The sequence below is a fragment of the Caretta caretta genome, chromosome 6 (genome assembly GCF_965140235.1).
Source record: "Caretta caretta isolate rCarCar2 chromosome 6, rCarCar1.hap1, whole genome shotgun sequence".
Taxonomy (NCBI): Eukaryota; Metazoa; Chordata; order Testudines; family Cheloniidae; genus Caretta; species Caretta caretta.
In genome coordinates this window covers 21722728-21740351 of record NC_134211.1, presented here as the reverse complement: position 1 = coordinate 21740351, position 17624 = coordinate 21722728, and the positions used below count along the sequence as shown (strand labels likewise).

The 17624-nt window shown below is 43.2% G+C and overlaps 1 protein-coding gene across 12 annotated transcripts in view; it reads right to left on the bottom strand.

Annotated features, from left to right (window-relative positions):
- Positions 1–17624, bottom strand: part of TSPAN4 (tetraspanin 4) — a 683463-nt gene that overhangs the window by 76021 nt on the left and 589818 nt on the right. For 11 of the 12 annotated variants that reach the window (XR_007357083.2, XM_048852861.2, XM_048852864.2 and 8 more), the window contains one exon: positions 82–156. The exons of the other annotated variant lie outside the window; for it this stretch is intronic. Coding sequence is in view for 10 of the 11 variants with exons in the window: in XM_048852861.2 (XP_048708818.1) it covers positions 82–156 (75 nt within the window). In the remaining variant the exon portion in view is untranslated. The remainder of the gene's footprint in view (positions 1–81; positions 157–17624) is intronic. 12 annotated transcript variants of the gene reach the window in all.

Sequence of the window (17624 nt, the reverse complement as noted above, 5' to 3'; positions counted from 1 at the left end):
TTCATGACTTATTTATAAGGGAAGGGCATAAAAAAAAAAAAGATTGCTAAAGGAGAAAGAAGAGAGAAAAATCTGACTTACCTTGTCAGTGTAGACGAAGAACAGAATCACAATGGTGAGCTCCAGCAGGAATATAATTAACAGCATGATAAAAAACTGTCAAGAGAAGAGGGGAAAGGGGAAGAAACAAAAACCCAGAAACATCAAAATCTGTTTCATCTTCCTCCTGCTCTACAATAACTACATTCAGCAGGTCATGCATGAAAAGGGGGCTTTGTTTTATGGACGGCAGGACACAGAGTTACTGCTTTGAGACCAAGCGAGGTGTATGCACCATGCAGCATTGGAAAGCACACACAGGACTAGTCAGGGACACAGTGTGTCCAGACACACACAGCGCCTGCTTCTGCTTCTACTAACTTCAGTGAGAGCAGGGGCTTTTTTTTTGTTTGTTTAACCAAATTTTTGCAGTTAATGAACTGGCTTAGACATCTCTATTCTTCTCATTCTGTACAGGGTACTTCCCTCTGTGGAACAAGGAAGCCACAGGTCACTCCATTATGGCTACTGGGAAAGTGAAAGGAACATTTAAATGTTTGTGTACAAAGTTAGTGTGAAGCATTCTTCAGGCTAGGTATAAAAACTTCTCAAAAGTTTGAACTGGAAGGTGTCTCATTTATACTTATAGCATTAAAAAAAATTGCTCAGCTTAGCTTCTTGGTTCTGAGGAAACATCCCATCTAATGCCAAAAAACGGGCTTTATAAAAGCACATGGAGTTCCTGGATTACGGATTTCAGGTAGGAGTCTCAAAAGGGCTCAGCTCTCATTGACTTCAGTGGGAACAGAGGTAGGCCAACACTGAGCACTTCTGAAAATCCCACCTTTCACGTTTTGTGATGACGAAAAGAATGTTGCCACTCCAACGCTAGACAGGTTGTGGTACAGTCATGGCAGAACGGCACAGTAGAGTTAAGAGACTTACGAGAGCTACAAAGCTATCTTTGTCTATCTCCAAGGGTTTGTGCAGGACAGTTCCCTGCAATAAACAGGTCTGATGCAAAGTCCATTGAAGTAGACAGAAAGACTCTTATTGATTTAAATGGGCTTTGGAACAGGCCCTAATTAACAGTTCATGGTGTTATGCAAAGAGGATTATTTAGAAATCACATAAAATCAGGAGGACGACGTAAGATTGCTCACAGGATCCCCTGCCCCCTACAACTCCACACACCTACCCACCTGCAAGATTAGAATGTTATAACTGAACTGTAACTGCTTTGATTGAAACCTCAGTTTCAGAAAGGGGGGAGGGGGGGAATTAAAAAAAAATCTACTGCTCCTTTTACTTCAGCCACTCAGCTGCAAACTTATAAAACTTCAATGGCTAAAAAAGCCTGATCAGAGCTTTTCTTTGCCTGATGAATGGAAGTCAAACTTTTGTACCTATGAATTTCTGTGATAAAATAAAGGGCAAGAGATCTGGAGACAGAAAACAATTTTCCACCAGTCCAATGGCACACATTTTGTTGCAGTTGGCCCCAAGAGTCTTCAATTATGGTGTATTTTCACTTCCTCTTCACTGGAATCTAAAGACTAGAGTGCCCTAGTACCGGAATCTACTTTCACCCAATTCTGGGTTAGGGCACCCATTCATGGCAGCAACCTCCCAGGCCGACCTCCTTGTCATTATCATCCAGAAACTGGATGAACTGGTGAATACCAGCCCATGTGTCATTGGTCTGCAATACTGCGATTTCAGATTGCAACACAGTATTCAGTGAGCAAGGACAAATTATATCACCGTTTACTTGAATGCCGTGGTACTGCAAGAACACCTCTGTTCCTTGACACCTACCTCCCCTGGGACATGTGACCCATCAGAGAATCCATAAAATGTATGTGAATTATATTGTGTATGTCCATAAACTGTGCTTTCCTTTTGAGAGTGTCGGGGTCCCCGGGCCAAAGCTGGTGAACAGGTATATTATAGACACTTCCTATTAAAGTTGTCCTACACTTCTGATTATAAGAATTCGTTTTCAGTTGCTCATAACTTTTCTTAACTTTGACTGTTTTGGCTGAAATTTTCCATGCCTGGTCTCTGGCTCAGGCTGCCATCTCCCCAGAGCAACTGTGCGTGCTCCAGCCTTTCACAGCTCCTAGTGCTGACCAGACTGCACATGTGCTATCCTCCACAGAGTAAATAATCATGCTCCATCCCCTCACAGATCCTACGCGTCACAGGACTGTGTATGCTCTAGCCCAGGTGTACAGAGATTCAGAAGAACTTTCCTTATAATGGCTCCTCCCAGCTGTGCCGGGCTGTAGTGGAGCCAGGCACCATCACTGAGAGCAAGCGATTTGTTCCTCCTGTGCTCTCAGTGACCTCTCTGCTGGGACACAGGCAGTGTGGCAGAGGCAGCTGTCTGATTCGAATACAGCGAGGATAAAAGCCAGGCAGGAGGGGGGCAGGGACGTGGAAGGAATAGACTAGGACAAGGTGTCTGTAAAGAGAGAAACTGGGACTACGTGAGGGAAGGAGGAGACTGGAAGTTGAGGGGTGAGATTCGGATTCGGACAGGGAATCTGGAGGGGAAGACTAGGATGGGCTGAGTAAAGACACTGCTATGAGAAGCATGAAGAGTAGAGACTGGCCTGGTAGGTCAAGAGAATGGGACTAGGAAAAGACCCAGAAGGGGGTGGGGAAGGAGACAGGACAGTAGAAATGGGGCAGAAGGGGCCAAGCTTGGGAGAAATGGGCAGAAGAGTCTGTGTATACTAGACCACACTTCTCCAGAGCCTGGAATGGAACCCAAGATTCCCGAGTCTCAGAGTTCCTCTGCTTTCAACAAAAGTCTACAAAACCCGCTGGCAAAGTGTGTGTCTCATCCCATTCTAGGGTTGCTTCACACAGGGGATGACAACCTACTATTGTCATCATTTACGCTTTTAGCTCAAGTGGCAGAGGTGTGGGTTGTGGATCCAAAGGGTCCTACCCTGTTAACGACCCATGTGGGTGTCAATATGATGCAGACCTGATGGAATTCCTGTTCTTTCAGTTTGCTTTAAAATAAATAAATACAAACCATTAACAATGTTGCAAAGTAAAGCAGTCAAAAGACAGGAAATGTCCAAATTAAGGTTGTCTGTGGAAATCTAATTTAGTTTCCTTATGCATCTGCAATATGATACAATCTTTAAATACAGGATCACATACTGTTTTAATACAGGACTCATGCTACTTTCCATGCACATGATGGACCTGCTCTTGTGATGAACTGGGGATTGCGTAGTAAAGGAGGGCGTTGTCTACAGGTTCATTTGTTGAAGTTGGAATGCGTGTAGTGAAATGACAGGGGATTGCAGGAAGAGAAAGGATGGTAGGAAGCTGAGTGTTGCCCTGGAGGAGTGGTTTACATTTCTGCCTCTGCCACAGAGGTCTCATGTGTAAGACTGCGAATCATTCATGGAGGTCATGGCTTCTGTGACTTTCCGTGACCTCCGTGAATGTTGCAGCACTGCTGCGGCTGACCCCAGGACTACCCCAGCAGGTGGGGAAGCCCTGGGGCCAGCCTCACCGGCCACTGCTCTGGCAGCATCAGGCAACTGGTCCCCAGCACTGCCCTGAAGCAGCAGGGCCCTGGGCCGCCCCCCAGTGGCAGCCTTCAGGAGTGCCCCCTCCCAGCAAGTAAGATTTAATCACAGGTATTGTTAGTAAAAGTCATGCACTGGTCATGGGGCCATGACTTTTTGTTTATTGCCTGTGTCCTGTTCATGACTTTTACTAAAAATACCCATGACTAAAATGTAGCCTTACTCATGTGATGCCAGGCAAGTCATTTAAGCCAAACTTTTCAATGACTACTACTAATTGTGTATTCCTCATTTTCTGCAGTTGTGTGCTCAGCACTTCTGTAAATTAGTCCCAAGGCGGCCGCCCAGATACTATGATGATGAGGTCAACATAAAAACTTATGTAGAACGGAATAGCTCTGTGAACTTTCCAAACCATGGTATATTAGGATTTCTCTCCATCTCCAAAGCCACAAACAAAACAAGACGATGATTTCTTTTCCCCACAAAATAACAGTATTGTTTTAAACAAGGCCGTCAGCCTTATGTCTCTCATGGCTTGTCTCCACTGACAAAACAAGGTACATTTTTACCATGGGTTAACTAACATGCATGAGCTATCCTGCTGTAAAAATATAGTGGAGACAAGGCACTGTAGTTTGACTGCCATGTAGGTGAGGTCAACCTCAGGAAGGAGGTGCAGTGCTCACCTCACCTACCTGCCCTGTGGTAAACACGGCAAGTATCCTGTCTCCACCTAGGATTTTACAGAAGGATAACTATTGTGTGTTTCTCACTGTAAAAAGACACCTTTGTAAGGAGTGAAGACAATTCCTCAGTGCCCCCTAGGTGCAGCGGTATTACAGCTTAACCCTGCACACACTCTCACATTTTACCAACCTGATGACCATAATCTCAGACCCATGCACTGCTCCACCATGCTGCTCCATTTCCCTAGAACCTAACACCACAAACTGACCTGATTTTTTAATTAACATTCAAGGTGGAATTAAGTCAAACATGAGAGCCAAGGCAGGATTGGCATATAGCAGACAAGTGTGAGCCTATGCAGCCCCTGCATATCCCCTGAAAACCCTCACCATTTCTTCTGCAGCTCCCTATTAAGTGAGCTCCTGAGCTCGGGTGATAAATAAGAAGAATAAAAAATAAACTTTGCTGCTGTCCTGTGAGACTACAGGCTGTTGATATAATAAAGATTTATGTGCTGAGAAAAACCAATCCCAAAGCAAAGTGTTCATGTAGAACTCCATAAAGAAGATTGATCTAAGCTTGCCAGAGGTTCACAAGTGCTGTGGTGAAGTATCACTAACTACTAGTGATACTTCACCACAGCACTTGTGAACCTCTGGCATGTTGACAAGGGGGGTTAAGCCAAAAATAATCCCACAGGCTTTAGGACTCAGTGGGAGTGAAGGAAGGGGAGGAGAGGAGATCCCTCCCTACCTTGCTGCTGCTGCTGCTCCTGCTCCACCCTTAATCCAATTCCAGTATGACTTCTCAGCCCTTCCCCTCCATTTCCTTCATACTCCTCCCTCACCACTTTTCCACATAGAGCTCAGCTGAGGGAGTAGAGAAAAGGACACTCAACGGGCTGAAGAGGATACTTTGGAGTTGATGCAGCCCCCAAAACTAAGCACAGCCAGTGTGTGTGGGGAGGAAGGAGAAAACAAAAGGAAGAAGATCCCCACTTGCAACCCCACCCCCAACCGGTGCCAGCTCCCCTCATCCAGCACCAGGCTATGACTCAGAAGATGTGGGTTTATTTCCTTGTTCTGCCACAGACTCTCTGTCCAACCTAGGGCAGGTCACAATCTCTGTGTGTCTCATGGACGCATCTGTAAAATGTTGTGTTGTGAGGGTAAATTAAGGAATGTTTTTGAGGCACTCCTACAAGACTGCTCCAGCCAGCAGGAAGTTAAAATTGTGCTGGGGACAAATTTGGCCTCTGGCAGCCCAAGGATCAAGAAAACAGAAACAGGACTTACAGTCGTCTTTCTTCAGCTGCACTGAGCATGACCTTTGTGCAGTCAGGGTTCTAAACCTTTAAGTCCAGGTGAAAGGCAGCTTGCAAACGACTCTGGATAAACAAATCCTGACTGTGCAGTTTATGCATCACAGCTTCCTTCTGAGAGATTAATTTCCCCGCACGCACAGTTCTGAAATTTGGAAGCCCTCTGTCAAGGTTCCTCCCCCACTCTGAACTCTAGGGTACAGATGTGGGGACCTGCATGAAAAACCTCCTAAGCTTATCTTTACCAGCTTAGGTCAAAACTTCCCCAAGGTACAAAATATTCCACCCGTTGTCCTTGGACTGGCCGCTACCACCACCAAACTAATACTGGTTACTGGGGAAGAGCTGTTTGGACGCGTCTTTCCCCCCAAAATACTTCCCAAAACCTTGCACCCCACTTCCTGAACAAGGTTTGGTAAAAAGCCTCACCAATTTGCCTAGGTGACTACAGACCCAGACCCTTGGATCTTAAGAACAATGAACAATCCTCCCAACACTTGCACCCCCCCTTTCCTGGGAAATGTTGGATAAAAAGCCTCACCAATTTGCATAGGTGACCACAGACCCAAACCCTTGGATCTGAGAACAATGAAAAAGCATTCAGTTTCTTACAAGAAGACTTTTAATAAAAATAGAAGTAAATAGAAATAAAGAAATCCCCCCTGTAAAATCAGGATGGTAGATATCTTACAGGGTAATTAGATTCAAAACATAGAGAACCCCTCTAGGCAAAACCTTAAGTTACAAAAAAGATACACAGACAGAAATAGTTATTCTATTCAGCACAATTCTTTTCTCAGCCATTTAAAGAAATCATAATCTAACACATACCTAGCTAGATTACTTACTAAAAGTTCTAAGACTCCATTCCTGGTCTATCCCCGACAAAGACCAGCATATAGACAGACACAGACCCTTTGTTTCTCTCCTTCCTCCCAGCTTTTGAAAGTATCTTGTCTCCTCATTGGTCATTTTGGTCAGGTGCCAGCGAGGTTACCTTTAGCTTCTTAACCCTTTAGAGGTGAGAGGAGCTTTCCCCTGGCCAGGAGGGATTTCAAAGGGGTTTACCCTTCCCTTTATATTTATGACACCCTCCTATTCGACTACACCTTTTGGCCTTCTCACATTAGTTCTCAGAACGCAGTTGTCTTGATTGACTGGCAAGGATTTTAATTTGCCCTTTGATAGAAAACTACACTGAAGTAGGATGTTTTTAAAGTGTATAAGTTAGATTAGACAGACAGTCAAAAGCAGTCACAAGCACTTTATAACAGTGAGAGAGGCGCAGCATGGTCTGGTTTGTTATGCACAGAACTGGGGCTTCAGAGACCTACAGCCTAATCTTGCCTCTGACACTAATTTGGTGCTGTGTGGCCTTAGGCGAGTCACAATCTCTGTTTTCACAACAATAAAAAAAATTAATATACTTATCTACCTCACCAGGATTTAGTACAGTGACGTTTGTATAGAACTTGGAACATGGGAAGTGCTAAGTAGGAGTAGTATTTCTACATGTGAGGTCACCGTCACCCTTATGGTACTAGTGGTCTTTCATCTGAAGATTCATGCCAGAATGCTTTTGTTGCACTTCACAGTTCTCTCAGCCATACCAAAACACAAGATGACTCTCATATAACATGCAAGGTTCCCCTCCACTTGTGGTACATGTTCATAAAAATTATACAGCAGTATAATTTCAGTACACAGTATCTGGAGCATGGTGTGTACTTCTAGGTTTATTACTGTACCTGGTGCTAAAACATACATATGTTTGCATGTGAACACGTGTTCACAAAAGCCTCGTGGACTATATAAAGTGAAAGTGGCCAACAGCTGACAATAAAGAAAGGCTAGAATGACTAGTTCGGAGTTCGTTGTCCAAGACCAGTAAAATGCAAAAAAGGAGACAAAGAGCATAAATGAGGGAAAGTAAATCAGATTTTCTGAACTATTTCAGTTTTAATAACCTAGGGTGTTATTAATAGGGCAATGTTTTATTTTTTAAAAAAATATAAAAGTACATAGTGTTAGGAAATAGATATTCAGGCCTGTCTGTAAAGGCCTATACTCTAAGAATTTAGGTGTATTCTTATCACTTGGCTAGTTATAGAGGTATAAAAGAAAGAATCAAAGTCACTGTCTGCCGGTGTAAGGTCCTTCTCTTACTGTGACAGTCTGAGGCCCTGTGCTTAGGCTAAGGCCTTTGGCTAAGCAGCAGAGGCAGCCATAAGCTGGGAAGCGAACGGTCAGATCCTCACATTCCAAACTAGTCACATTGAAATAAGGTGCTATGGGGCTGTTAGGAATACAGTTCTGTCCTGATAATGCCTATCACCTCCAGAGAAAGGGAAGTGCCTAGAAGATGTAAAAGGAAACTTAGTTTGATAGCATCCTGTCTGGCAAGAACTCACTTATCAATAGCTGGGATGTGAAATCCTCATTTCTGTGTTGTTCTATCACTGTAGTCCTCATTTCCCTATTGTTTGTCTGTATAATCTCTGTCTGGTTCTGTGATGGTTTCTGTCTGCTGTATAATTAATTTTGCTGGGTGTAAACTAATTAAGGTGGTGGGATATAATTGGTTAAATAATCATGTTACAATATGTTAGGATTAGTTAGTTAAATTTCAGTAAAATGATTGGTTAAGGTATAGCTAAGCAGAACTCAAGTTTTACTATATAGTCTGCAGTCAATCAGGGAGTGCGTGTGGGGGGGGGGGAATGGGAACAGGGAATGGGGGTGGGGAAATTGGAATTATGTTTTGCTAAAGGGGGAAATGGGAACAGGGAATGGGGGTGGGGAAATTGGAATCATGTTTGGCTAAGGGCAGGAATGGGAACAGGGCCACAGGTGTAAGGCTCTGTGGTGTCAGAGCTGGGAAGGGGGACACGAAGGAAGGAAACTGGAATCATGCTTGCTGGAAGTTCACCCCAATAAACGTCGAATTGTTCGCACCTTCGGACTTCGGGTATTGTTGCTCTCTGTTCATGTGAGAAGGACCAGGGAAGTGAGTGGGTGAAGGAATAAGCCCCCTAACACATAGCACTAATGAAGCCAACAGAATTGCATCAGAATTTACACCAACTAAGGATCGGCCCCATGAGTTTCAAGCTTTGCTTAACTAAGAATTGTAGCCTGTATTAGTGCACTAAGCAATTCTCCTGTCAGCAAATACACGAAATTAATTAATTATTTATCCTGAAATATCACCAACTGGCCTCAACCAGACAGAGGCCCATTGTGCTAGGTACTTTACAAACACACAGAACATGACTGTTCCTATTTCGAAGAACTTACACTCTAAGGCTCCTATCCTTCAAAGACTCCTGCACTAGCTTAAGTGTTTGCAGGATCAGGGCACAGGAGAGAGCTAACAACTTATGGTGCCAGGTTGCTGCATTTCTTTGTGTAAGCATTTAAAAAAAAAACAATACAGATATGCACCTACACCCACCCATTATAAATACACAAAATAAAACAGAGAATCTTCAACTTGATACATGTATTAGGTGACTGAGTGTAGACTCTCCTTCAAAACAATATTCGCCCTTTCCATCAGAGGTCAGCAGGTCAGCCATCTTCTTTTTTTTTTTTAATTGGAGTTCAACCTTTCAAATGCCCCTGTGAGACACGAACTAGAAACGTAAAGCAATTGTTCATTATGGTTTGCCATCCTCTCTCCCTTTACAACATCTCAGGTCCCACATTTAAACTATGACCTTTCCCTTAGAGGTCACCAAAAAGCCTTAAGTCTTCTTGCATTTAAACCATTCACAGGAGCCTTTTGAGCCAAGATCTTGAAGTCTGGTTTACTCATTCGTTACCCACCTCATTATGGGAGGGAAAAAGAAAAGAAATTTGACATTTCTATCAAATCGTGCATTACCAAAAGGTCACCGATCTAACGTGGATTGTAAGCTCTTTGGGGAAGGGACTTCTTTTGTTCTGTGTTTGTAGAGTGCCTCGCAAAAAACTGGGGCTCCTTGGCACTAGGAAAATACAAATAATAAATAGCAATTTTCAGCACTACCCTCATCAGCCTTTTGCTATCTAATACACATCTGCCAAGACTACTAATGTTCCAAACCTTTGTTCAACTTCAAATTTCTGCCTTTTTAAATCAACCTGCGACATTTCCCTCTCCCACAATGTGAAATTTCCCCTCCCCCGCCAAAAAATAAAATAAAATAAAACGGATTTAAGGCCTGTCAACTCTACAGGGTAAAAAAAATTAGTTGCCAAAATTCTCAAAAGCAAATAAGTAATATTTAGGTGCATCCCCAGGAGAAACGCTTTAAAAGGACTTCATTTGGGTACCCAAAACTGAGGAAGTCAAATTCACTACTCACTCTGAGAATGTTGGAGAGGAGCTTTACTGCACTGGAAAGTGGAGATTTCTGCCCTTTCACTGGCATGCACGACTCTTATTTCTAGTCACTTATTTCTAGACACTAAGATAACAGACTGTTAAGTTGTGCTGTTTGTATGTGTAGGAAAGGTATTGGAGGTCAAGTTTAGAGGCTTTTGGATTTTTATTTTAAGACTCTCTTCTCAGCCATGTACAGTTTGACTCGTGGAAAGTAAGGCTGGGCCAATATTTTCAAACTTAGGTACCTAAAGTTAGGCAGCTAAAGTGGCCAAATTAAGAGGTGTTGAGCACCCACAACTAACATTAATTTCACTAGAAATTATATGGGATCCAGGCCTCTAAAAATGAGGCCACTTTTATTTAGGTATGTGAGAGGCAAACCAGCACCCACGGAAATCAATAAAAGCACTCATTGACTTCACTGAGCACTAGATTGGGCCCTGAACATGGATTCAGGTGCTTATCTGTAGGTACTAGTTTTTGAAAATGTTAGCTCTGGCCTTACAGGTAGAGGAATACAAAAATCATCCCAATACATTTGTTTTAAAAATCTCTAAAAATAATATTTCTGTAACATAATGGTACGTGTCATACGCAGAATACAAAGTGGAGTGGTGAAGTATAAAGATTTTATCAATGCTCATTTTAAAAAATCAATTGTGTTTTCCCCCCCCGCTTTTAAAAGCAAAAGCTTTTAATATTTAATTGGTCTCGTAAAAAGTCTTATTTTGCATAATTCCCAGAAGGCATCTTGATTTGATATGTTAATGGGGAATAGGAACATTATGAAAGGTTTACTTATTTCTTTACATTGTCTTGGATAATATTTTTTATGAATACCAAAGTAAGGGGGGAGGAGGAAAAGATGAGACAGGAATGGCACTTGCACCTTAGAAATGACTCCTCCTGCTGTTTGGAAAACTTCCCCCCAAAGTCAGGGCAGGAGACGATAACAAAAGATGCCCAAGACATGAACAATAACCATAACTGAAGTCAACAGCCAATAAAATAATGATCTAGGAGTAAAGGAGTGTCTTCGGACGGGTCTACACTGCCTCGCAGTTTGGACTACAGGTGAGTGTATAACAGCGTGCACCAAAGTGCTGTGCTTTAACTTCTCTGTGTGAATGCTGCAGGTGCGAACTAAAAGGTTCCTAATTCACATGAATGCACACTCCTGTATGAAGAGTACGACTATGTTAATGCAAACTAGGAACCTTTCAGTTTGCACCTGCAGCATCCACACAGGGGAGTTACAGTGCAGCACTTTGGTACCCACTGCTATTCACACCCCTGTAGTCTTTCAGTGTAGACACGGCCCTATATTAGAAGCATGTCAGGGTAGGTACTAGATCTACCTATATGTTTTTACAGCACCTAGCACAATAGGGTCCTGACCTTGACTGGAGCTCCTTGCTATAGCATAACATGACTTTTTTTTAAATGGAAAGATTCAAAATGTAACTGTTTAAATAGCACCATTACAGTAATTTTGGGATCACAGCACTGCAAGCAATGGCATGCTGCACTACAAGATTTCCAAGTTGTATGTTTTGAGAAATATTACTTTTTGCAGTTGTTTTTTTTTAAATGTAAACCGTTTAAGTCAGGAGATCTAGGCTTTATTTCCTGTTCTGCAACTGACCTAATGTGTGATCTTAAGCAAATTACTTTGCCTCTCTCTGCTTCAGTCTCCCCTTCTGTAAAATGGGGATACTTACCTTCCTTTATAAAGTGCTTTGAGAGATCTATTGATGAAAAGAGCCATATAAGAGCAGGTATAAATACCATTATTACATTATATCATTCTAACCACACTAAATGTTTCTAGCCTTCAACAGCAGAGAGGGTGTCTTTGCCCTTATTGTAGATGAGACTGGTAGTATCACCTATTTAGCTCAGTGGTTTGAGCATTGGCCTGCTAAACCCAGGGTTGTGAGTTCCTTAAGGGGGCCATTTAGGGATCTGGGTCAAAAATTGGGGATTGGTCCTGCTTTGAGCAGGGGGTTGGACTAGATGATCTCCTAAGGTCCCTTCCAACCCTGATATTCTATTCTATTATTGAGATTGCCTGACATTTCCCATTATAAGACTCTGTGTTCAGTTGCTTGTAAACTTTAACTATTTGGGCTGACATTTTCCATGCCAAGTGTTAGCATCAGGTTGAGGAGGAGTTGTTGTTTTGGTTTGGGGGGTGGGGGTTGATTTTTGAAATTTTAACTGAAATTCTGAGGAAGAGGCTAGGGAAAACTATATTGTGTAGACCATGTTAAAAAAATTCTGGATACCTTTTCTCTGAAAAGGTCTACCACCCCCATTCTTTGAAGCAAAGATTTGAAATTTGGCAAGAGGACTTGGTTGTTGCATCCCCGTGAAAATCCACCCAATTTTTGCCAAATTATAAGCCTTTGAAAAGCAACGGTTCATACATACTCAGTAAAGACTTTCTAGAGCTTCACAGCTAAATTCCCAGAAGACTCTATCTGCACTGGGCAATTGCTGTTCTGGTCTGCTGCAGGTCAGGCTGGGGATGGATAGCAGGAAATCTGTCTCTCCTTTGCTGTCAATACATAAGCAACCCTAATTCTGGCATTCCCTAGCTTCTGAGTGCTTACTTTGCATCTTAAATAATGTTATTTTCATGCAGTTTGTGCATGTGTAATCTATACTAGGTTTACACAAGTTAAAGACCAGCGACTAATCATAATTTAAGCACTGTCACCTGATAAACCTCTTTCCATTACTGAGTCACCATGGAGTGCTATTTAAAAGACATGTTCTAGAAGCTAGGCCTGCACATTGTTGTAAAATATAGATCTAACATGGGCTAGCCAAATTCACAGTGGATAGCCAAACAATTTATCTGTGGTCTGGGTTAACTAGATCAATACCTAACCCAGCTGGAAGCCAGGGTAGGAGGGGTCTTCATCACATTAACAGTTTCCCCTCTCCATGCATACCTCCAGGTTAATTGTCCTGCATACTTTCTGAGCTTCCTGATGCAGTCTTTAGCTAACAAGTGGTTTGACAGAATAGATTTAGAGTGATCACCAACCAGCACCGCATAGTCTGGAGTGATCACCAACCAGCACTGCATACCAAGGCGTGACAAAAGGATCAGTTAGACCAGGCTAAACCGATGATTTTGTACGAGGCACTTGGCAGCCTCCGGAAAAGGCACGGACTGTAGTTTCACACCACCACCCAACGGAGAAACATATAGATTAGAGAGAGCAAATAGCTATAAAGCCATCCAGACCAATGCAGGATTGTCCACTACAGTACAATTTCCATTTTATTTTGGTCTAGTTTTAAAAGTCCTATGCCATGAAGTTTCCACCACTTCCTTTTAGAGACTATTCCACATCTCACTGTCAGAGAGTTTTTGCTGACATTCAAACTAAATTCTCCCATTGCTCCAACTTATAACCCTTTGTAATGCACTGTATAATTCCTCTCTGCCCATAGTATTTATACTCCTGAAATATTTGTAGATTTATGTTCCACCTGAGTCCTCTCTTAGCCAAGCGCTGCGTATTTAGCTCTTTTAATCTTCCCTCAAAAGTAAATCTTGCCAGCCCCCTGATCATTTTTTGAAACATAAAAATGATAAGTTTGCTCAAATACATTATTGCATTTTTAGTTTATGAGCAACCCTATGAATAGAAACTCCATTATTAAAACAGCATGTATCTAAATTTGGTTCATCAGCTATTATTCTGTAAAAGCCTTAATAGTTAATCCACTGGGATCCTGACAAAGACTTGAAATGCTTGATGCCTGCCGGATACCTCTTACAGATCTGTGTATGTTTATACTCTATTTATGTGCACAAAGAGACGTCCATCCTGATCCAATACGGTTGAAAGGAATCTGCAGTCATTATCTGCGTGGAGATATCAAATGAAGCACCATGTTTTGCTGCATGGTCTAGAAGTCCTAGAGTACAGTCACAAAGGTGGCCTTCCTTTGTTAGACAGGGAGGATAACGTGACTCATTTATTCAGCAAATCAAATACCACCATTCTGCATCTAAACCAGTAGTTCTCAAACCTTTGTACAGTTGACCCCTTTCACATAGCAAGCCTCTGAGTGCGACTCTCCCTTATAAATTAAAAACACTTTTATATATATTTAACACCATTATAAATGCTGGAAGCAAAGCATGGTTTGGACTGGAGGCTGACAGCTTGTGACCCCCACCCCTCATGTAAGAGCCCCATCACCCCCTGAGAGGTCCCGACCCCCAGTTTGAGAACCCCTGAGCTAAACCATCTAATTTGTGCATGGAAATGGCTGTGCATAAAACCTGCATGTGAAGATTTACAGGCCAATTTGAATATCTGGACTTGCGTGCCCCAGAGAGTAGCCATATGATCCCAACTGTCCATTCTTGCATTCTGTTGGAGAGGACCACCACTTGGTTAGCCCTCAGCACAGCATCACCAATTTCAAATCCTGACTTAGGTCCTAAGTGAAACTAGACCTTTTGGTGCCCTCCTAGCTATTTGCAAATATTTGTCCACATTACAAAACCAAACCAGAATGACAGAAATGGATTGACCAAAGTGATACAAGCGAGGACTGACGGGCACGAGGAGAGATTTCTGTAGAGTTGGAATAGGAAGGGGAGGTGTTGCAAGGCAGCAATTAAGTGAATGAAGAGAGTCATATGATGTAGCACAAGGACTGCACTACGCCTTACTAAAGGTCAGCTGTGGTAAATACAGCGGTTGCAACAGTGTACAAAATATACCAGCACTCAAGGAGTTAAGAGGGAAAAGACTCAATTTAGATATAGAATTTTTCAGAGGGCTTTTATTCTAGTCTCACTTTCTACTTAAATTATCCAATCTGATTAGTTTAGCAGTTTAGAATTTATTCCTTGAACCGTATATCACGGCAGTTTCAATTGGTATTTTGTGGCCTTTCTCATCATTTTATGACTTTTGTAAAAAAAAAAAAAAAAAAAACGTATTCCAAATCAATGAAATATCATAAAATACCAACACCATGCATCAGCCACATCACAAGCACATGCTCAGCACAACCGCAGCTAAACATGATCGCAGAATATTACACTATGGCCTAAAGGAAGATCTCACTGGCTTTTCACTCTCTTCTGGTGTTATCACTTCCCCTGCCCTAAGGGAAAGCACAGGTAAGAGACGACCGGAGTTATACCCTCGTCCTTCAAAATAAAGTTCTACCATGTGTTATGCAGCAATCTACCGTACTTCTAATGTCATGTTCCCACTTGAGTTATGTCATGGGGTGCACTCACCACTAATGGTGCCTCCTCCTGGCCATCCTGCGGATTAGCTCTGGCCAGGCATTGAACACTCCTCCAACAGTCTCTCTCCCATTGTTTACTCACTGTCTGCCACTCAGGGGGCTCCCTCTTAGTGACTTAGCCCTCCAGGCAGGTCACTACACGTGTTTCCCCTTCCAGGCGGCGGGGAGGAAGGGAGGGCTGTATCAAAGTCCCTCCACACAAAATGGCAGTCTTCCCTTTATTGATCCACTGTGCCACTCCTCCAGGGGCTGGTAGGTGGATCCGGCCCACCCTTTACTCTGGGTGCCAGCTCAGGGGCACTCTCATCAGCAGCCAAAATATGACTTGCCCCATAGCTTGCTGCTTTTCCCGAGCGTTGTCTTCCTCTCTGGCTCTCCCTCTTCTCTGGGCTTGCCACCCAGGGGGTGCCAAGGGATTCGGAATGTGGGAGGGGGCTGCAGGTTGAGGCAGGGGGATGGAGAGTGGGAGGGAATATGGTCTGTGGGTGCGGGCTCTGGGGTGGGGCCGGGGATGAGAATCATAGAATATCACGGTTGGAAGGGACCTCCTTCTCCAGGTGCAACCTAGGCAGTTAATTGGCCCACTTAGCCATCTGAGCTCCTGCAGGCCTTGTGTGGGGTGGACACAGGCTAGAGAAGTATGACTGGAATCACAATGATCAGTGTATGTGCAAGCCATTCAAAACCTTTGGACTGGGATTTTCAAATGTGTCTCAGGGAATTAAGTGCCCAGTTCCAAAGGAATTTCAATGGGACTTAGGAGCCTCACTGCCCAAGGCTCTTTTGAAAGTCCCAGTCCTGGGTTTTAGTAGAATATGTGGATTTTAGAGCACTTTGAAAAATAAGCTCTAAAGAAAAAGTTTCACTCAATCTTAACTATGATGAAGCTGTGGCATTACCCCATAACAACATTTAAGGGCCACAACCTCAGCTGGGGCAAACTGGTGTAGTTCCTTTCCCTTCCATGGAGCTGTGCGAATTTACACCAGCTGAAGAGCTGGCTCTAGAGGTGAGTTTACAATGTTCTTTTCAGAATTAGCCAGTCAGAGTTCTAACAGAATTTTCACTGAAGTCAGTAAGAGTTCCATGCATGCTGGGTTGCAGGATTGGGCTGATAATATTGTAACTATGCATGATACTTTTCAGCAGGGAAACTGAAAAGGAAAAGATTCATGCCTCAAGAACTTACAAGCTAAAGGGACATTCAAGTACAGTACTGTTAATAGTGATAGAGACAAAGGGAAGGGTTTCAGTGACGAGCAAGGGTGTTTTCAGAAGGTTTCTTCTGAAAGAGCAGGGGAGGGGGGCTGCTGGTTAACATTAATTAGGAGCTTTTTCCAGCTGGACGGAGCAACATAAAAAAAAACGGGCCACATTGTGTGTGAGAGGAGAGAAAGGGTGCAGTCAGGAGGGAAGGTCAGGTGGAGTGTTGGCTGCAGGAGGACAGAAGAGCAATTATGAAGGAAGAAGCAGAATTGTAGAGCACTCTGGATTGTGGAATGAATGTCCCAAGTAGCAAGAGAAAGGGCATATTCAGAACATAATATTTCGGGAGGGAGGGGGTCTCAAAGTGGTGCCACCTGAACTCACTGCATGACAAAAATCAGTGTCCCCGAGACAGGGTATTTCTGAGAGCATCATAACACCTGTCAGCATTTCTGCTGTGTTCTGACACATCATCATCTTTCCTAAAGGCACCTTTGTTTCCAAAAGTTCCTTCGACGAAGGATGGGGTGAAATATGGTCCCACTCACTCCTACTCCCCTTCCACACCACAGGCAGGTAAAAAGACTAAGTTTCATAGAATCATAGAATATCAGGGTTGGAAGGGACCCCAGAAAGTCATCTAGTCCAACCCCCTGCTCGAAGCAGGACCAATTCCCAGTTAAATCATCCCAGCCAGGGCTTTGTCAAGCCTGACCTTGAAAACCTCTAAGGAAGGAGATTCTACCACCTCCCTAGGTAACGCATTCCAGTGTTTCACTACCCTCTTAGTGAAAAAGTTTTTCCTAAGTTTTTCCTAAGTTTCAAAGTATCTTTCCTAGCTGAGAGTCAATGAACATGCCAAGATCTTCATTTAGGGCCACATTCTGATACCCTTAACTCATACTGAATGGCATCACACTCCATGGATATCCTGCTGAAATCAATGCAGCTCTCTGTGGAGTGAGGTGCTACTTAACATGGGCAAGGGCATTAGAATCGCAACACGTTCCCAAGTATGAAACAGTAGCTGCTCTAGTCCATTTGACATAGCTAACTGGAATCTGTCATGCAGCTAAAAGGCCCCTGGATTGGGTTGGATCCAGTACCACATTTTCAACAGAGCACAGAGACCCTGAATGAACATCCA